This window comes from Cupressus sempervirens, chromosome 2 (assembly GCF_028749045.1).
Source record: "Cupressus sempervirens isolate cs-2001-9-10 chromosome 2, ASM2874904v1, whole genome shotgun sequence".
NCBI lineage: Eukaryota > Viridiplantae > Streptophyta > Pinopsida > Cupressales > Cupressaceae > Cupressus > Cupressus sempervirens.
The window spans coordinates 416,437,761-416,460,150 of NC_143119.1; the positions used below are offsets into that span (position 1 = coordinate 416,437,761).

General features: G+C 34.4%; 1 protein-coding gene across 1 annotated transcript in view; it reads left to right on the forward strand.

The window, feature by feature from the left end:
• LOC149572871 (proteasome subunit beta type-3) overlaps nt 1–22,390 on the forward strand; it is a 37,489-nt gene that overhangs the window by 8,317 nt on the left and 6,782 nt on the right. The window contains exons 4-6 of the mRNA XM_089813942.1: nt 839–928; nt 6,465–6,549; nt 6,640–6,734. Coding sequence (XP_089670068.1) covers nt 839–928; nt 6,465–6,549; nt 6,640–6,734 — 270 coding nt within the window. The remainder of the gene's footprint in view (nt 1–838; nt 929–6,464; nt 6,550–6,639; nt 6,735–22,390) is intronic.

Consider the following 22,390-nt stretch of genomic DNA (forward strand, 5'->3'; position numbering starts at 1 on the left):
GAAAGTTCCAGAGCAGCCTATTGTTCTTTCCTTTCCAATGTCTACAATGGTTGCTTGTAGAAGTGAACTAAAGGTTGGAATTCATCGTATATGGCTTAATAAGGAGACATGAGTAGTGAGGGCAGAGATGGGTTCCCTTTGTAAGTAGACCACACCATGTTGGGTGGACGTGTTCTTGCCACTTGTGCGCCTAGGAGTGTTGTATCATGCCCTTGGGATTAGTTGCGGCAAATGTTCTAGGGCACCCTATCATGCTCTCCTATTCAAACCCTACCATGGTTGGTTATTGTAAATAAAACTATAAATTATTTCCACATATGAAATGTTAGTAATTTAGTTGTTTATTTACTTTAAGTTTCAACAGCTATCATATGTTTAATTATAGAGAACATTTTGTATACAATGTTTGTTGTGAAATTGTTACTTTGGGTAAAAATCAGTAGGGGATACCATTACACTTTTAACATGATAGTTTTTTTTATATTGCATGGGATGATATTGCAGTTACATCCAATCATTTCTCACCTAACAGAGAACTACTACGTACACTTGTGTGCCTATGCACCCAATTATGTGTGCATGGAAATATAGGTTTTGGTACTCTGGATCTTAATACCAAAGCTAAATTTATGTTGTTGACATGGTTATCGGAAAATGTTATAGGATATTTTATGAATATGGGCTATGTATCTTATGTGAAAAAGTGGCTTAAATGCCGTGCCATATTGCTTTTTTATATTTGCCCATAACAGATTGGTTGAGATTGTATTGCAAGTGAATTAAAATATTTCCAGTGAGTTACTCATTTTGGAAAGCTAATTCTGGTTGCTTTTCTTAGGTTTGGTCCATACTTTTGTCAACCAGTGATTGCTGGATTAGGGGATGACAACAAACCATTTATCTGCACAATGGATTCTATTGGAGCCAAGTACGTATTCTTTTTCTTGTATAAAGTTCATTTAACTATTATGGAAGCTGTATTTTGCACCTTATTCATGCATAATAAAATTAACTTTTGAATAATGTTATATTTTAAAAGGTTGCACGAGCAAGATCATATGTTGGAATGTAATATATTATATTATTGCTCTGCATGCACAAGTGTTAATGGTGACCTCCTAACATCCAGCTTTCACTGTCACCAAATAGAGAACTTGTAACATTTTGGGGTCAGGACATACTTTATGAAAAATAAACCCAGTGTTGCTATGTTTGGGGACATGGTGGGGATCAAAGCTCAATTTTTGATGCAGCGAAGGCTTATTAGGTCAAGATTGATTGGATTTCTTTGTACAGTATTTTTTAGAGTTGGTATTTTTATCACTTGAAAGAGATATATAAGAAATCTGAGATAGAAAAATATTTTTTTACCTAGGTCAAGGCTCATTTGACTAAAATTCAATGGGGCAGTATTCCTTGTATTTTCTGGAAGTGTAGTTTGATTTGTTCTTTCTTTTTATAGAGGATGTCCTGAAAGAGGCATGTATAGAAAGCGAGCTAAATACTTACTATAACATTGAACCATGTTATAGTCATTCATTAGTAAAAATATGTTTTTTACTAGGTCAAGGCTCATTTGATTAAATTGAATGGGGCAGTATAACTTTAATTTTCTGGAAGTGTGGTTTGATTTGTTCTTTCTGCTTATAGGGGATGTCCTTAAAGAGGCGTGTATAGAAAGCTGAGCTAAATACTTACTATAACATTGAATCATGTTATAGTCATTCATTAGATCCTTTAAAAATATGATCTTCTTTGTTGATTAATCCCACTTCAAAGTTTTCATCCAAGCCAGAGCAATAAACATGGATATTTGTATATGAAGCGGACATGAAAAGGATATTAGTGATTATTTGTTGAAATTAAGTAAAGATGCCATGAGTTTACAAGTAAGATTCACCAAAGCTTCTTATAGTTAACACCTCTTGGTATGCAATATAGTAATATACCATTATTTTTAACCATTGATCCTGAGAATTGTTTTAACCATCCTTAAAATTCCTTCCCCCCTTATTGTTGACAATGCACTCTACTTAGTTGTCAGAGACCAGGCCCAGATGCTGAGAATCAGAAGAGGATTCACCACATACTATTTCAGAAGCAGTCATCAAATTCCCCTAATAAAATCACAGAAGCTTCGAACTCTACCAAACAGAGCCAAATGCACACCCATATAAGCAGAAAGCCCAAAGATATGCCATCTTTCCTTGCAATGCCTAGACATAAACCTACAAGTGGCAATTTTTAGCAAATACTTCCATCCCCTTGTGCACGATCAAAGACTATATAATCCTCACCATATGGACAACCTTAATTGTACATTATTATTGCCCTTATTTCCATTTAAAACATTTAAAGAGTGCGGTCTGCTTTGATGATTGAATACACCTAAGATGAATCAATATGTAAAGACTGTTTGATTCTTGTGAAGTTTAAGCCCTGCAACAATGCAACTTTTGCATATATATACAAATTTTAACTTCCACTCTGATATTTCTTCTAAATATAGCTTTGAGTTGCCGACTAGGTCAATAGTCTTTGTTGAATGCATTGACAACAATCTAAGACTCCTTTAGTTCCTCTTTTCTAAAACCTGCTGTATGTAGTTCTAATGCCTAATAATTCCCATCCCAAGAATTGCGAGCCTTCTAACATGAAATCACACCAGGAGTTTCTTAAAACATACTCCCCACACACTGGACTAGGATGATGCAGCGTTAAGGCTAATCAATAGAAAATCATCAATAAATGTTTTCTTTCATATAGGTTCATTATGAGGACTTTGGAACTATGGACGCACACCACCTTCACACAATGCATGATAAGACTTTGAAGTGCAATTTTCATACTCAAAGATTTAAAAACATTCCCGCACCTTATTCCAACTCTTACAAATCATGATACAAACACTAAGGTCAGAGAGTCTAAACATTTCTACAAACACTTACAGAAATTGACTGAAATTTATGCTTGCTGGTCCAACAAAATAGTCACAAACAGTCATTAATAACTTTTACTAAATTCAACATAAAGCCAATCACTTCAGTGGGATTTTAGATAATCTAATTGCAGACATCATTTTCAATTTTCTGGAAGATCCAACAGTTAAATTGAAAGTTATGGCCATTCTACAAAAACTGGAAATGATTACGGACTGCAACTAGGACAGTAGTCTCTCTTTTTGTTCACACAAGGTTCAAAAAGGCAATATTATATTGCTGTCTTCACTTATTTGGGACCCCAATACCATGAAAAACGTTCCACAATTACATGCACAAGATGACCACTGCAAGAAGTTAAATTTTGGAAGACTTTTGTCCTCACTGCTTTTGTTACCATAATCACAAGATTATGACAGCCATCATCAATGGAACAAAGGACTGGTTTTTTAGACTTATCCACGTAAAACATTGATGATTTATTTTTCCTGGATTCTATTTAAATCTGATTCAACACTTCAACTCGTCCAACAAACCCACCATACCTACATGCAAATAAAAAACTCTCTTCTCTTGACTGATACATAGAGATATTAGTCACTTAAATCAATAAAATCCTTATGAGACCTCCATTTCTTTTGCACTTCTGAGACAAGAAATTATACATGAAAACATATATCTTATCCAAAAATTAGCTCAATCTACCACAGGAATAAAGAGTTCTACATTTTTTTGGATCTCAGGTTACCCTAGGTAAATTGTTTTGACCTTTTTTCACAAAAACAATGATATCTCCATCAAAACTCAATGGAATATCATGAAACCAGTTGCATATGAAAGTAGATTCAAAGATCTTTTAATCCCAATCACCGAGAAATGATGCTAATGAAGGAGATTGTTCAAAAATGAGTTAGAACAGACTGCAAAATACTCAGAAAAATAGGAAAACAAAGAAAAATTGCATTGAAACTCCAACTCCAAAAAGTCCGTACAAATGAAGTCCAAAAGGCTTATTTAAGTCCATAATGATTTTCGTAACAGATCCATGTTCATGAGGGGACTGTTTCACTTCTTTTTTGATATTTTCCCCTCTTTTGGCAAAAATGTTGATTTTTACAACTTTGCCAATTTGAGCAACTTTTGCATTTTAAAGCTTAAGACTCGCAATTTTGCAAAATGATTGGAAATGGTTTAAAATGATTTAAAATGGTCCAAAATGATCTTACAAACCTTTATTTAACTAAAACTATGCAAGATTCCTCCAAAAATCACTTTTTGCCTATATGAGGCTAATCAGCATGTATAGTGCCATGCACCATAGGACTCCCTTCAGATGTGTTATAGGGGCCCACCATCTTAATTCCTCTTACTTATTTCTCATCTGCTATCTCTTGAATGGGTGATAAGTGATATTTACTGCATTATCAAATCCCATTCAAATCTTTCATTCCTATTGTAAACACACCAATCAAAGAGGATAAAATTTATCCATCATGAAGTTGTTTACTTTTGGTTATAGTCCACTTCAGAGTTATCTGAGTACAAGTACAACTACTCCAAATACCTCTTCCCATCCTATTATTGGTACTGGTTGGAGGAAAATATTCACAAGCAACTGCTCTTGTTGACAATCACAGATCCATTAGGTTCCACCCCCATGATCATACCACTTGACTGTTGAATTAGGACTCAAAAATAGAGATAAAATAAGAAAATTTCATTAATGTCCATGAATAACCAAAAAAGATAACAGGGACTGAAAGGTTTGGCAAGTATGATAACAAAAGACTAGGGGAATAAGGGGCCTTGGATGGAATGCATAAAACGAATAAGCAAGAAAAGCCAGAAATTAGGAAAACCCAAAAAGAGGAACATCCAAACTAGCATAAATAGAGGGGTGTCATAGGGAATGGGAGAATCTGCAAATCAGCAGAAACAGATGAAGGCTGCCTAGGCGGGGAACAAAATCTTCTAGTGTCAGTGTTGAGGGATGTGAATAGAGGAGCTAACAATATCATCATCAATTACTATAGGAGTACCAATGCAGAGTCTGAAAATGCTTGTTGGGGAAAGCTCAGGGCTAAGGGAGCCAGGTTCAACAATCCTAGGAGTTACTAGATTCTGCATAAAACCCATCTTAACATTCAAACTGAACAAGTGTTGGGAGTAGTAGAAGACTTGCAATGTGAGCTTGCTGCTAAGATCTGTGAAAGGAGGATGTGAGAGGGTCCAGCACGTCGAGCAATAATGGGAGATAGAGCCATGACCACTAGAGTGAGAACCAGGGTGCTGAGGAGCCTTAGCTGTAATGGACTGCAAGGATGACTACCTGCACATAAATTAATAGGATCCAGAGGGTGCTGAATGCTTTTTGATGAGGTGAAAGTAGGTATAATCAGTTGGTCAGGCATCTTTGGTTAGTGTAGTGGAAGACCTGGTTAGAGAATCACAAAATCTTTGTATCAACAATGTACCTACCATGGATTCCAGAGGAGGATGAGATCTACACGAGGAGACAATCAACCCTGGGTGCTAGGAGTGATTCCTCATAGGTCATCTCAGCTAGTTGTGGAAACATCTTGTTGCTACCAAGAATCTCTTGTAAAAAAAATTTGTGCAGGTTATTCAACAGAAGACATTTCCAACTATTTTTTGTTAAATTGTACTATGCTTGACTTAGAATACAAGGCTAGTAGTTTCTTTCTTCAATATAGTTTTTTTGATATTTCCTATTTAATGAGTTCGATTGGATTTCTTTGGACTTAATGGGCTATGCCCTTTTGGACGCACTCTTGCAGGCTGTTACCTTGTCCAATGCCTAGAATTTTGAACCATAAAATAGTTAATTGGAAAGAAACATCCTTGTGGATTTCTACAGTGGGTTTTATACACCAAATTGGTGTTTTGCTTGTCCTGCTAAGTAACAAGGAACGCTTGTCTTTTACCATTTACTTGAGTCTTGTAAACTTCTTTTGGCTATCAACTGGGATGTGGTATAAATTAATAGTTTGGATTTGAGAAAGGTATAGGGAGTAATAAAAGGTTTTGGTATTAGAAAAGAATCCTAAATGGTGTTTATATTGTGGCTTCAATATCTTCATCTTATAGCTTTGGGTTGATGACATAATTCTTATTAAATCACAATAAATTCGCGTGTGCCATCTTTTATGCTCAAGGTAATATTGTTTTTAATTTTAATTAGACTTTATCTGTGAACTTGACATGTCATTTTCAAAACCTCTATCATTTACCCTGAGCAGTATTATCACCAATTTTAATTTTCAAAATGGATGATATTATCTGACTATTTTTGCTTCTCTTTCTTTAGTGATTTTACTATGGCTAGCTTGTTTTGATTAACATGCATTTGGGGAGGGAAGTATTGCATTCTCAAGTAACCAAGTTGGAAATGACCTGTGTGTCTTACAATTATTTTATGATAAAGTATGTTGGTTTCAATATTTGTTGCTACATATTTTATGCATTTTTGAATTTTTCTGATCTTATTGATGATATTGTTTACAGGGAACTAGCAAAGGATTTTGTTGTTGCTGGTACTGCTGCAGAGTCACTCTATGGTGCATGCGAGTCTATGTACAAGCCTGACATGGTTTGTATTTTAATAAAAATACTTAGTTGAAATATATGCCAAAAGATTGAGCTTTTCCCAAGATTATTGAGACTTTATGTTTAATATTAGGAACCGGAGGAGTTATTTGAGACAGTTTCACAGGCTTTATTGTCATCGGTGGACCGTGATTGTTTAAGTGGCTGGGGAGGTCATGTTTACATTGTGTAAGTATTAAGTATTGGGTTGTTTTCTATGATGCAAATCTTTCAAGTTGTTAACTTGGCATGTCAAAGTTTCATTTGTAGTTCTTATACATCTCCTATAACTATTTTCAAGTACAGTATATATTTGCACCTCTCACCTGTTCCTCCACTGTTGCACCCCTACTGCATCCAAACTTTGGTCTGCTATGATTCTCAGCCACTTTTTGAATAGGCCCCTTATGACATCGGGGAGTGCACTGAGCCATTCTAGTTGATTGCACAGTCACAGTGATGAACAGGACAAGAACAATTTAGGAGGAGATGGCTTGCAGTTTCCTCATCTTTCAAACACAATGAGGAACAAAATGGATGTGCTATATCAATCGACTTGAGATAGCTGTCTGTCATATTTTTTTGTGTAATGGTGTCCATGTGAAGGTGCCTTACTTGATATTTATTCCAGCATAGAGCTGAAGGTCATAATTATTAATCAGTCAATATCCTCAGCCAGCGTCTTACATGCAGCCAAAACAACTGCATTCTACATTGCTTCTGTCAACGAGAGAGCAAGGGTCTTTTTTTTCATGCTCACCCAAGAATGTTACCTTGGTTCCAAGACTAAAGATACGTTCTGTTGATGACTTTTTGCCATCAACTGATCAAACATAATGTAAGTCTGCATAGCCAACTAGTTGAAAATCATCAAGAAACACCATATCATATTCCAAAATCTAGCGTGCTTCGCAATGCTAGGAAATCTCTCAAGAATATTAGATTATTTTTGGTATCTCATTATATTGAGCTAGTTCTAGTTAATTCTCATTTAGTCTTTCTTTTTTTCCTCCCTTAGTTAAGTTTATTTTTAGAATACACTTGTAATTAGTGTCTGTAAATTCTATTCAAAAGTTCATTGTTAATGCAATAATCAATTCGTTTATTCTGAACATTCAGTCTAACAATTTCATGGTATGGGAGCGGGTGCCTGATAATGCCAAAAACAAGGTCCGCTGGCAAAGGTGGCAGTATCCAGCGCTGGGAAAAAACATAAAATCTTGGTTCAAAGTTCAGGTTGTGGAAAAAATTATAGGGTAGCCGTTTCAAAATTTTTCCTCACGTTTAAGAACACAAAGTACCGAAAAAAACTAAATTCTAAAAAATTTCAGATCCAAAGGGGCTACAATTTTTTGATTAAAATGTTTGCACATCTTTTGAAACCCCATCGACTTGCTTTGGTACAATGAAATTGTTAAGAGACTGAATGAACGGATTAAATGGATGGATTATTGCATTAACAACTAATTCTTAAATCGAGTTACAAATGCTAATTATAGCGTAGTATAAAAATAGACTTAATTGAGAAAAAAGAAAAAAGAAAGATTAAATGGCCATTAACTAGAACTAGCTAAATATAGTGAGAGACTAAAACTAATCTAATACCCTCCCTTAATGGTCATTCTATGAACTACACTACAAAAGACAATACACAACTTGTAGTCGCAAAAACTTCAGAATATTCTGCTGACATATTTTTAGATTGCACTATGATTAGCGTTTGTGAACATATTTAAGAGTTCATTGCTAATGCAATAATCAATTCGTTTATTCTGTTCATTCAATCTTTAACAATTTCAAAGAAAGTGTACACCCAATGTTGACTATTGGATTATAATGTCGCCAATTTTTATGGTGACATTAATTTAATTAACTTTTATTAAGTTGTCATAAATAAAGCAAATGATCAAATAATGACATAGTATTAATTAATTTAATAAAATAATATATTACTATAAGGTCATTATTAAACATATTTTATTATTTCAAAGTTGGCCCAACTAGTAGATGCTTCCTTGAGGTCCTTGTAAAGGGGATCTAGGTGGTGTTTTGCATATACTTGAAATTTTTTAGAGACAAAAATCTTCATGAGTTTGATAGGAGAGCTGGACAATAACTTGGTCCCTTGTGATACTTCTAGAGAAAGTAAGAAATTTCAAAAGTTTTCTGGTTATGTTGTATTAATGCAATGTAACACCAATGCTAGGGTATGTTGGGACGAGTTTTTGGGATGGGGCGAAAATGGGCCTCAGTTTTGGGAAGGCGAGGGGACGACCAAGGGGTGGCACCAAGGTGAGGACGGGGCAGGGAGGGACGTTGTACAGTATACATATAGAACTTGAATTGCTTGTTATGAAATGATGTTTCAGTAGAACATACCAAATTAAAATACTTGAGCATAGCAAAATTGCAATATGAACTAGAACCATTGAACATAGTAACATAGTACATACCCAATAGTAACATTAAAAAAATCGAAATTCAACTAGAAATTCAAGTACCCATCCCAATAGTGGCATGGTTGCGAAATGACGGAGGTGGGGGTACTTGGCTACTCAAGTACCCGGTGCAGGGACGTCTTGGGGACATGTACTTCAAGGTTTGGGAAAGGGTTGCAAGTCCTTGTGTTACATTGTATTAATGAGTCACATAATTGCTTCAAAACCTTTTAGTGCACAAGTCTAGTTTTGTTGCTAGAGGTGTGTCTCAAAAAGAAGGCATAGATTATGAGGAAACCTTTGCACTTGTATTTCGCTATTCTTCTATTAGAACGACAATAGCTATTGTAGCAGTGACAGGCTAGAAACTTCATCAAATGGATGTTAAAACAATGTTTATAAATGAAGTTTACATTGAGCAACTTGAAGGATTTGTAATTCATGATAAAGAGTCACACTATCAAGCTGAAAAAGGCCTTATATGGTCTCAAGCAACTCCCTCGAGCTTGGTATGAAATAACTGATAAGTATTTTCTAAGTTTGGGTTTTGAACAGAATGATTCTAATCCGAATGTACGTTCAAATAATTGGCAACAAAATGCTGACACTTGTGCTCCATTTTGATAATTTATTTCTTATTGGTGATGATGATCCAATTGTTAAGTGTAAGAGTGAACTTACTTCATAATTGAAATGGATGATCTTAGATTGCATAACAATTTTCTAGAATTCAATTGTCTAAGAATTTTTAACATCAACGTTTTGGATCGCAGAGAGTGATCCATCATCAGGGTTAAGAGAAAAGGAAAACAAGTTGCAGACTAGAGCCCACTGAGGAAATAAAAGAAGTGGGTGAGAAAGGGAGAATGGAAAATGAGAGATAAAAAACAAGTTACCTGGACTGACAAAGATAAAGAGAGTGAATGCAAAAAAAATAAAATAAAAAAAAACATAGAAAGGGAAGAACAACAAAGCTAGTAAAAAAACTTGAAAACCAAAAATCGAGAACAAAAAACGAGAAGAAAAAGAAAACTATATAACAGAATAAATATGAAGGAATATATTATATTCATTTTAGGTATAAAAAGCATACAAATAAAAATCTTTATAAAAAATGATACAAATATATATATATATATATATATATATATATATATATATATATATATATATATATATATATATATATATATATATAAAGTAAGAAATCAACCAATAAAACAAAAAAAACAAAAAAAGGAAAATAAAAGGCAAACTATACAATATAATATATACTAAATATAATATAAAAGATGTGTATATATTATATTTATTATATGTATTATTAACATATAAAAAAAAACAAGAGAGAGATTAGAGAGAGGTTAATTAAAAAGAGAGGTTAATTAACCTTGCCAAAAAACACAAAAAGAATAAGTTAATTAACCTTTTAAAAATACGTAAAGGAAAGAGGTTATTTGTCTTGAGCTATGATAGTCAGAGAAAAAATCAAATAAAATGCTTAGTCGGTATTTGGTATCATGGAATGTAATACTTGCAACACATACAAAATGTGGAGGGGTAAAGAAAGCAGAGTAAATGTTTTGCATAATGGCTGACCAAGACATCAATTTGTTTGACCAAATGCCTTGAGGCCTATATTCCATAACCTCTTTGCAACGTCATGTGAGTATGGAACATACGAGAATTATTTGATCAAAATCCTTGATGGAGGATCTCGCCTCAAAGAAAGATTGTGAAAGCTCTATGGTTTGTGCGCATTGCGGTGCAATATATAGCTTAAAGTTTGAATGCCATCACCAGGGCTTCGACCAACCTATATGTTAAAGATGCAAATATTGGAGAGCATAACGAAATTACTTAGTGGAGTGCATAGAGATGAAAAATTGTTAATGATAACCCCAAATTAAATGACGAGATAAGGAATTGCTTGCAGTATTTGTGTAAGGTGAATTTTGAAGGAGCATGATATGTGCTATCTGTTTGACAAAATGTCACAACAAATATATTATATCCTATAATGTTTATACCATTATTTTAATCTTGCAACAACCCAATTTAAAAATGTCAACTTGTGTTTGGGTATTGCCATTGCAGACATTGCAAAAGCATCCATCATTGAGTGATATGAATTGCGCCAACTTGTGAAGCCATTATAAAGATGTATACCCATATGAATCATTGATAGCGTTTCTAGATTGGTCTCAAAACATCTTACTATAATGGAGTTTAGTTATGATATAAAGGGGCATGCTACTGAGTTGCGAGAATTTGGGCGTGAAAGATCTCTTGACAATGACTTCAAATATCTCAATGTGCTTCAAATACAAATTTTGTGGGTCATTGCTAAAGTTGGATTCTACCAACTGAGCTCCACTAAAGAGTGATAGTATTCTTCATTCATTGCCTTGTCCTCTTACTCACGGGCTTCTCCATATTGAGTTGTGTAGGAAAATATGTGGATTGGATAGCCCACTACCATAATATCCAGCTCACCAATGTTATTGGAAAAATGGTGTTTCGTTTGCCAACTTAGTATATACGCAAGGTTCTTCCTTAGCAAGCTACTTGGGAGCCATAAGTTGATGGGCACCAAATGAGAGTATTGATAGCATATGAACTGTTTGACTGAGAAACTTAAGTAGTAATATGGCAGCGCACAATAATTGCCTTACAAAATGTGTCAAAGTGTTGTTATACGGTATGATCGCTTGCTATACAGAGGTCACATTTTATGAAATGTTTTAGAAACTCTTAAATATGTAGTGCAATTGAAGATATGCATTCAAAATGTGGAATCATCAACAAAGCAAATTGAAGAGTTTTAGTTAGATGTTTCGGTTGGTGGACAAACGTGCAAAATGTGAAGCTATAATACGAGGCACATGAATTGTTTTACATAATGCCTCAGAGGACATTGGTGAACTGTTTAACCAAATACCTCCAAGGTATTGCCTCCAATCCATGTTGTGCATAGTATGAAAGAAACAACGTTGCAACTGAATCATTTTTCCAAAATACCCTAAGGAGATATCAACATACTTAGCATGATTATGGAATACATGGACGAAATCAAGGTGACAAAGCTTTTATTGAAATTCCAAGCACACACTTCCATAATCTACAGATTTGTTTGATGAAAATTCTATAGGCATATGGAATCATTAGAAATACATTCACCTTATTGTCAAGCTACCATAATGATGGAGACACTAGAATGGTTATCTCATGAGATGTAACTATTCCATAGATCGTGGAAGCATCATGGTTATTACTTGCTCCAGTATAATTCTTGTGAAGAATCAATACATTATGTATGTAAAGATCTTATGTTATAAGCACAAGGCTTGATAATTGTTTGACAAAATGCCTGATAGAGTGTTGTCAAAGAGCAAAGCATATTTGTTAAATAACCCTATTCAAAATAACTTTAGTGATCGTTGAATGCAATCATTGGCGGGTGGGCTGACATGTATGTGACATACAAAATTCCAGAGATGCCGCCACCTCAAAGAAGAGAAAGAAATTGGTTTCTTTTTGATAAAATTTGACATGGTTTCCATAGTATTATATTCATCTGTAGATGCACTGGAGTGAAAGTTGAACAAGCCGTAGATAGATAGGCCAATGAGAGGAACACATGAAGTGTTTGTGAATATTCCTGATATCAAGTTCGATGCCATATGATGAAAATGTTTGATCTCAAAAGCTTTTTCTTTACAAGAGTGGCTCATGATTGTAATTTGGGGAATTTTTAAGGGAAGCATGACTATATGGTTGACAACTCTAATAAAATTTATGGATGATCTTGATATTTTATTATACATCTTCACTTCCTGGAATTTTAGAATGCAAAATGTCAACTCAGAAACCACAACAAGAATGGCTCTCATAGACATGCATATACAAAACATATGGAAGAATCAACTTGGCACATGCTACTTGACCAAGCACTTCAATTACATGTTGCCTCAGGGAGGGCACCCACATGAATATACATGCTAAATGTGGGCTCACAAAAACAATACACCAAAATGATTTAGTAGTGCCTTGAAAAGAATGACATTTGAGGGAACACAATAAAATGAATTTAAAATTTGTCAAAATAATTTCAAAGAATCTCTTGAAACCTTTGAATTAATGCAATCCATTAAGAAGATATTTGTCAATTAGAATAATTAAAAATGTCTCCTTGAGGAATCTAACAATTCGAGCATGGAATCGATGATTGAAGGATATGCATAAATTGGTCTATTGAACAATTGATACACACAAATTGCAAACGTTGAAGGGATATCTAATGGGGGTGATCGCAAATGTGAGAAATCACTTCTTGTTTGGGAGTGTATCAAGGTCATTGGTGATTAGGTTAGGTTGAGCTTTTAGAAATACGTAACTTTCATGAGATGTGTATAGCCCATCTCTGTGAAGGGTTGACCTATTTTTGCTATTGCTGTGAGGCGTAGTGGATATGATAAATCGTATGCAGATAAATATGTGTAGTCACATTTACAAATAAATGAGCCAAATTCAACAAAGAAACATGGGGGATACGTTGGACCATGCTTGAAAGTATTGGATATGATAGGGCTGAAAATATATGCTTTAAGCCGCATAAAGATATTGACTAATTCAGTTGAAGTTCCTTCAAAGAATATTTAAGCATGTTCAATTCAAATGACTACCTCTCAATTTGAAAGATCGAGATATCAAACTATGTACTAGAGTGGATAGATGATGAAAGTTCAGATGAAGAAATGATTTAACATAACTTGAGTTTTGTTTTTCATCAAAGTCAGAAGTACAAAATTGTTATGCTTGAAAGTGGTGACTTTGGTCACTTTTAGTCAAGGTTAAAAAGTCGACCATTTTTGCACAAAATCTTGAGGTTAATTAACCTTCTCAAAACATGTAAAACTGAGTTAGTTATTAACCCTAGGAATGAGGGTAGTTATTTTTTGTAATCCTATAAATACAAGGCATTGTTATTGTAAATGTGGGGAACATTTTGAATGGGAAACTCTGTAGAATTTGGTAGAGAATTTATGTTCATATTTTGTACTTGAATGTTATTGAACTCACGTTTTCAAAAGAATAACCAATAATGCATTTGATTCGTATGTCTTAGATGTGTTTTGCAGCTATTGTTATCAATCTCTCGTATGTTAAATTAATAATTCCTTAAAGAACACTTTTGATATACTTGAAGGATGAAATACAATCATAACCTGGTATCTTGGTGTGGATATGTTTAAGTAGCATGTTTCTTTGTAGGTTATAATGTGTTTTCTTCTTTCGTCACTGTTGCATATAAAACTCACATTGTGTCAAACCCCTTTGTGATATGTTATCCTTTGGGAATCTCTTATAGTATTCGTATGTATATTGTTGGGTTTCCTTTTGTTTATCTTGCCTTAGTTATATGCTTTATCCTTTTGTACTTTTAGGTGAAAAGTACACAAAAATCCCAAATAACCCTATCATATAAGATAGCTACCCCTTTCAAACAGAGAGGAAGGTTACAATCAAAAGTGACCTGATTGCAACCTATCCAACTGTTGGCACAGTTGTTACTGTTCAGAGGGCAGATAAGGTGAGCTTAAGAGACAATTTTACAATGACACATCTATATAAATGTATGTATGTTTGTATGTATGTATATACTTAATACAGATAAGAAATATATATAAAAAGGAAAAAGGACAAGTACAAGAAAGCTAAATAAGATATAAATAAAACATGTGCAAACAATATATAATAAATATAGGTACAATTAACTAAATATAAGATATAAAATAAAGAAATAAAGAAATAATCAATATATACATGCCAATATATATAGGTAAGTAAATAAGTATATATACAAATGCATGTATATATATATATATATATATATGTAAACAAATGATATATGTGAGTGTGTGTGTGTGTGTGTATATAAAAAAAAACGACAAATACATGAATGTTAGATAAGATACAAAAAAAACAAATGCAAACAATATATAAATAAATAAATCTAATGGGTACAATGTATATAATATTTATATAATAAATTAATAAATAAATATATATGTATGTATATATGTATATATAAAAGTAAATAAGCATATATATGAATGTGTGTCTCACACACATAAATAAAAATAAAAACACATCTACAACCACAGGCACACGTCCATAATTGTGAGTGTGTATGTGAAAAAACAAGCCAAAAGAAAGAGCTCGGAAGAGAACACAAAACCACTAAACAAAAACAAACAACTTATGTCATTTGTTTAGCCAAAAAGGACCTGATTAAGTAGAAAAACCGAAAAGAGAAAGAACCTTAGAGTGAGATATGATATTATTTCCTATGGCTTGAGGTAAAAACTGAAAAGAGAAAGAACCTGTGAGTGAGATATGGTATTATATCCTATGGCTTGAGGTATGGCAAGATCCAAATGTTATTATTTTAAGTCAAGGTAAGTATGCTATAGATATATTGAAAAGATTTGGTATGTTGGATTGTAAATCCGTGATCACTCCTATAGAAGCAAATCAAAAAAACATTACACGATGCAGCTGTTTCAGATTTGGTTGATCCTACCAAGTATAGACAACTAATCGGTTCTTTAATGTATTTAGTTAACATAAGGCCTTATGTTATTTTGTAAATACATTGAGTCAATTTATGTGTGAGCAAAGGCACATTCAACTTGTTGCAGCTAAACATATTCTGAGATGTGTTCGTGGTCCAGTGGGATATGGATTAGAATCTTCATCAAGTGTTGGACTAACTGTAAAATGCTTATTTGATTTAGATTTGGCAGGTTGTGTGCCTGACAGATAGGTACTGCAGGTGGTTGTTTCAGCTTGGGTTCAACTATGATTTCTTCGTGCAATAGGAAGCAGACTTGTGTGTTTCAAAGTACTGCTGAAGCAGAGAATGTTGCAGCATGCATGGCTGCAAAAGAAGCTGCGTGGCTTCACAAGTTACTTGGTGGTTTATTTGGTCAACTTACTGATTCTACTATGATTATGTGGGATAGTCAGAGTTGTGTAAAGCTTTTAGTCAATCCTGTTTTTTATGACAGATCTAAACATGTAGGAATTAAATATCATTATCTTAAGGATATGGTTCGAAGGAAGGCTATTGAGCTGTATATTTCTACTGAAGAGGAAACTGCAGACATTCTCACCAAGGCTCTTCCTAGGGTGAAGTTTTGCTACTTCCAGGATAAGCTTGGCATTGTGGAGAATGATGTTCTTATAAAGAAAGAATCTCAGGTCCAGTGATACATTTCATAATGAGTTCTTCTTTGTGAGAGAAGTTTGAGGCGAGATCCATTGTTCCATCCTTTCTGAGTAGGCATAATGGAAGCACATTCTTCTCTCGGAGTAGTCTGAAGTTTAAGCCCTCGTTCCATCTGCTGCAATTAGGCATGGTGGATACACCCTCTGCGATTAGGCATGGTGGAAGTAGTGCAAGCCCTCATTTTCACCCTCTGGCATGTAGGCATGGTGAATCTACCCTTTGCAAGTAGGCATGGTGGAATTCACGTGTGTGGCTACTTATTTTATCACCATTTCTCACCCTCTAGGAGTAGCTATGGTGAATATTTTTTTTATGAGATAAAATTTGTTTATTGTTACGATGAGATAACAATTAGTTTATTGTTATGATGAGATAACAATTAGTTTATTGTTATGATGAGATAACAATTGCTTACTATTATGCTGAGATATCATTTCTAGTAAGTCTATGATGTGATTTGTATTGACATTGTTGATTGTAGTCACGTGCTCCTGCCATAAGAAGGTACTCTTGAAGATCTCTCTCTTGCTAATAGGGAGTGTTGACTTCTGGTGTAGCTATGGGACAGATCTTATCATCCCTCAGTTCTGAAATTTTTGCGTCTTCCTGTTCAATTGGTTCTATTCTGTTGCTGTTTGATCCTATATCATTGTCTGCGTCATTCCAATGCTTACTGTCCAATAAGCTGAGTTGGCATTCTTCCTCAGAGACTTTGTGGACTTCTTGACACCATTATCTTGTATTGTGGCATGTCTATGATATTTCTCTTCTTGTTGACGATGGCTTTATATATATTCGGTTTGCATATTTATTTGTCTATTGTGGCAGCCAGCTCGTTATTGATCTAGTCAGCTGGGCCTCCATATTTCCTTTAACGCTAAATAACATTATAATGAAAGACCATGTACGATCGTGGAAGTCAAACAGTCTCTTGTGGGAGTTTCAGTTCTGACGATATCTTTCCCGTCTAAATGTTTTGAATATATATATATATATATATATATAAAATTCTGTTCAACATTAGTTGTTGATGTTATGTCTGAAGAAGTGTGTGGTTATCAGTGATAACAAGCTATAGTTTCTTGATAATCATTATGGTCGCAGCATTCTTTGTTATCATGCTGTAATGGGTTTTGATTGCGGTAAGTCCGATTATTTTTAGTGATATTCTGCATAAGTATAACATTGTTTTTCACTTTGTTATAAGTATGTTGAAGTAATATGTTATCATAAAAACTGAGTATTGAGAAGCTGATACATTGTATTTGATTGTTTTGAGAATTTTAATGGAAGGATCGATTTTGGTGGGCTGGGTTGTTTCCCTCGCCGAGGAGGGTTTTTTCCAGGATATCTGAATTGTGTTGTATGTTTATATTGCATTTATATTTCTGTATCTTCTTCTGGTTGGAAAAACAATAACAGAAAATACCTTGTAAAGAGTCTAAATTGCCCCCCTAAATATGCTCCATCACTTGAGCAACCCATCCACCTTTTCCTAGATGCTCTCCTTATGTTGCAACAACTGCTTGGAGTTGGGTAAAAATTTAAAACTGATTTTTCAGAATAAAAATCCCTTTAACTGCTTCAAATGGTTTCATAAAGATCTACAACTGTTATCCAATACATTTATTGATCTTTGAAGACACTTCACACATATGAGTCTTAAAACCTAATCTCTTCACTGCATTTTAGAGTGGTACGTTGTGTTTTTCTCATGGCATTCTTAGTTTAGTCACTGTCATTTCTTACCCTGTGTTTCGGACTTAGCTCCTTGCCTGGCAAAGAAGTCTACACACAAGCTTTATGAAGTTTACTATTTTACAATGATTATGACCCTTGACATGGTTTTCACTGAAGTCTATACTAATTCAACATCATCATGACACACCTGAAGCCTATTGCAGGCCTTCATGACATACAAACCTTTACAATTCTCATTGAATGTTTTCTATTTATTTACCATAACACTGTCTCTCTACACCCATACATAACTATCATCTGAGATTCTGCGTTTATTTTTCTTACAATGATTGTATGAGTGCCAAACTTCGGCCTTTTGTGGGGGCATCATGGATGAGATACAGATGCCTTGCACCTTGTATGTTGCAGCAATGGTGCTTTGTTCCAGTTTGTCTTTGACTGTCATGTACTGGATACTCATTATCTTTGCATGTTCTATCTGCTGCCCACTTTTAAACTATGATATCCCTATCCAACATAAGATTTAATAATAAATGATAAGATAATTAAAATAGAAAAATAAATAAATAATTGTAACCACAAACTATCATTAAGAATATAAGTGATGCTTTAACCATATGAGGAAGCACGGTAAATATACAATATATAATAATTAGTGCTATCAATGATAAATGCAGCTCGGTTCAATATAAAAGACTAAATGAGGGGTTGTCAATTGACAATAATCAAGAATGACAATAAATACAATTAAGTTATGTAAATTGCTAAATGAGCAGTCTTGACAAGCATTTATGGAGGAAAAAGAATATAGAAAATGACGCTGAACATGTACTCAAAAAAGGAATGATCTTCTTATCTAACTAAAATTAATACCACCAATAATAACATAGTGATCAAATTATAGACTAGCATATTAGCTGTAATCACAATTATAAAGATAGCATCCCAATTATATAAGTAGGATACGATTAACATTAATATTAATATAGTAGTTAAGGGAAGAGTTGAATTCATTATTAGAGTTACTAAAGTCAAGAGGTGCGATCTGTTTGAAGAGTTGTAAGTCTCAATGTTAAAAAACATGTATGCAAAGCTATGCTCCACGGGGACGCGTCCCCTGCCTCTGTACCCTAGTACCCGTACCGGGTACGAAACGGGGACGCGGGTACGGATTTTGGCCGTACCCTGTGACGTCCCTTTTTTGAAGAATTCAGAAACGTCCCCGAAACGGCCAATTTTTTTGGGCAGGAAACTTGGGGACGGCCAGCAGTATCGGGGACAGTTTTGCCGTCCCCTATCCGTCCCCGAAACTGCTGACCGTCCCCTTTTTTCCAGTCAATCTGGTAAAGGCAAACCATCCCCAAAAAAACATTTTTTCCTAATTTTTGTTGTTCGTGTGGCCTCTAGTCATCTTAAAGACATAATAACAATATGCAACCCATATTTGGTCCATTAAAACACTAACTCTTCTACTCATTTTTCGATTTAACATACTTGCTAAGAGGAAGGAAAAAAACATAAGAGCAGTAGCAGCAATGAGCAAAGATTGTGTTTAGTGAGGCAAGACTGCGTTCGGTATTTACTATTTACCAACTATTTTAGTTGGACTTCTCTTTATTTCATTCTGATTTCAGCATGATACTTGAAGCCTTTAGGCATTTTAATTTTTGCTATATATGTATGTGATATTGTTATAATGGAAGCACTTAGTATTTGCCATTTGATAATATTCCATGTATTTATCTTCTAAAATGTCTATGGTGAATGGTTTATCAATGTTATGATATACATATTTGAATTTTGTCTCTATATTAAAAAAAATCCCCTATGTTTTTAATCGCCGTCCCCTGATGTCCCGTCCCCTAAATTTTGGCTTCGACCCGTACCCGTACCGGAAACACGTCCCCGTCCCCTAAAACGTCCCCGTCCCGGAAACTCCGTGGAACATAGATGCAAAGTGATTCGATCAACTCGGGAAGTCATATAAAAATCATTATGCTTAGCAATCGAATGCATGGGGGGGGTGGGGGAGAATAGAATCTAAGAAATGAAAGACAACTACCTTATATGACATATAAAATATCATTCATAGATATCAAGCGGGCAATCTGAATGTAAAGGATGAAAATAACAGAGAGCATTACAAGCAATAATCTGATGAAACATTACAGTCAGCACTGATTTTAGATGTAAGCAGTGTATAAATGAATGGGAAACATTGATTAAAGAATGGTGTTTTTATAAATGGGGACCTTAATAATAAATCAGAATGTCACAACGATCCATATAAAATAATAGGTATTATATATAGTATGAATTTATGTCTTCATTAAGCTCAAGTCTCAGATATGCCAATAACCAAGTAGCATATATTGTTTTGATTTGAATAATGAAAATAAATAAGAAATTAGCAACAATCATATAAACTAAGTTATTCATATGTGATATAATTAATTATACACTAATATTTAATTATATATTTTTATTTCAAAATAGAGTATAAACTAAGTACATATCAAAAAAGGATCATCTCAGATTGAGAGAGTTTATACCATATTACCATCAGCCTGTGGGTACCACCAATCTACCAGACTACGCAAAGAATTACATAACATCAATACAGTTTATAAACAAGACAATCAAACTTAATACCAAGCTCCTGTAATATTATTGCTAACTTCAGCCTTGTCTGTTTCAAAGGCTCCAATAAGAGGTTCCACAAGAAGGCCTGATGTGACAGGGCTCCCAGGAGGGAGTGTTCTTGGCTCTGTCATCTTCAATCTTCTTGTTTTCCTGTTGATCGTCAATGCCTTTATCTTTGACGAATTGTTTGAGAGAGGCAAGTTCTTCTGGATTCAGCATCTCATTGTAAGTGTCGAAGTAGAAGGCAGATTGGACATCCTGTTTGTAGGTCAGCATTGCACCTTCACGGATGAGGACCATAAATCTGTCTTTAGGTATGTCAAGCACAAGAGAAACTTGTGACATTATGTAAAAATGGGTGAGTTTAATGTTAAATTCAGTAAGACTCCTGCATCGTTGAAAGAAATTGTCATTTCTCCTCTTCTAAAGATACCATAAGATCTCATTAGAAAGAGAAAACCGAAATTTGTTTTGTTTTCGGTAAAAAGTATCCACAAGACCAGTAAGGGCATCATGCTAAGAAATGTCAGGTTTGGAATTCCAAACAACAAGTTGACCCCAAAAAATAGACCAACCCGAAGTTTGTTTTTCTTTCAGTCAAAAATATCCACAAGACCAGTAAGGGCATCACGCTAAGAAACGCCAGGTTTGGAATTCCAAACAACAAGTTGACCCCAAAAAATAAACCATGTCATTTAAGCACAAGAGCAATAAAAAAAAGATGCTGAAAAGAATCACTACAACTACACCGAAAAAGAAACAGGTTCAATACCAATAGAGGAGAGAATGGAGCCTATAACAAGTTTTTAAGGAGCATCCATCTGAAGCTAAGTCACAAGATTCGCTGAATTTCATCCATGAAGTTTGAATTTTAGCGAATTTCTACCCTTTCCGAACTTCTTCCAAATTTTATGATATTTAATACAATATTATTATTTATAATAAGATTATTTTATTTTAAAATGATATTAAGTTATTTATTTTAATTATTTAGTAATGTCAAACTATTTTAACAATTTTGTGGATATATTACTTGTATTTAAAAATAGATAAATATGTCAATTTTTTTTCGAAATTTTACCCTCGCTGAATTTCATTCAAATTATGATCGACAAACTCGAATTTGAATTCGAACCTTGTTCCTAGATCTGAGGCATATTTTTTTAGGTTCAACATGTGAATGCCAGTAATAACAAAAGTAAAAAAAGCCATCTAGAGTTTGGCCAATCCAGATTCTAGTTTTGATTTGATCTTGTTAAGAATAGTATCGTTTTTCTTCAGAATGTTATAAATCATTTTAGTAGAAATTGATTGGAAGAGTTAACCAATCTTCCACTTGAGCTGTTGCAAAAAAGTATTACAGTTCTAAATTTGTCATGTCCCCTCTCTAGCTTTCTCTAGCAGTGACATGAGAGTTAGCCTATTATGGAGTCTCGTAGGTTGGCAGTGGTGATTAGGGACTCAGTCAGGGTTTTCAGTGTTTGGACTTGGTATTTCAGGCAGTAGTAGAGCAATTGAGAGCAGTTCCTTGATTTTAGGACGTAGTTCCTTGATTTTAGGAGGAGATTCCTACCTTTTAGGAGGTTGTGACGTTTTCTAGAGTTGAGGTTCTATGGGATCACCCCTGATCTCAATTTCAGGATATTTGGGTGTGTTCCCTATTTTTTAGGAGTATCCCTAGATTTGAGGGTGAGACTGCTAGTTGGCCTAGGTTGTCCAACATCAGTCACAAGCAGGTGACAAACTCAGTTTCATGTTTTGGAGGTGTT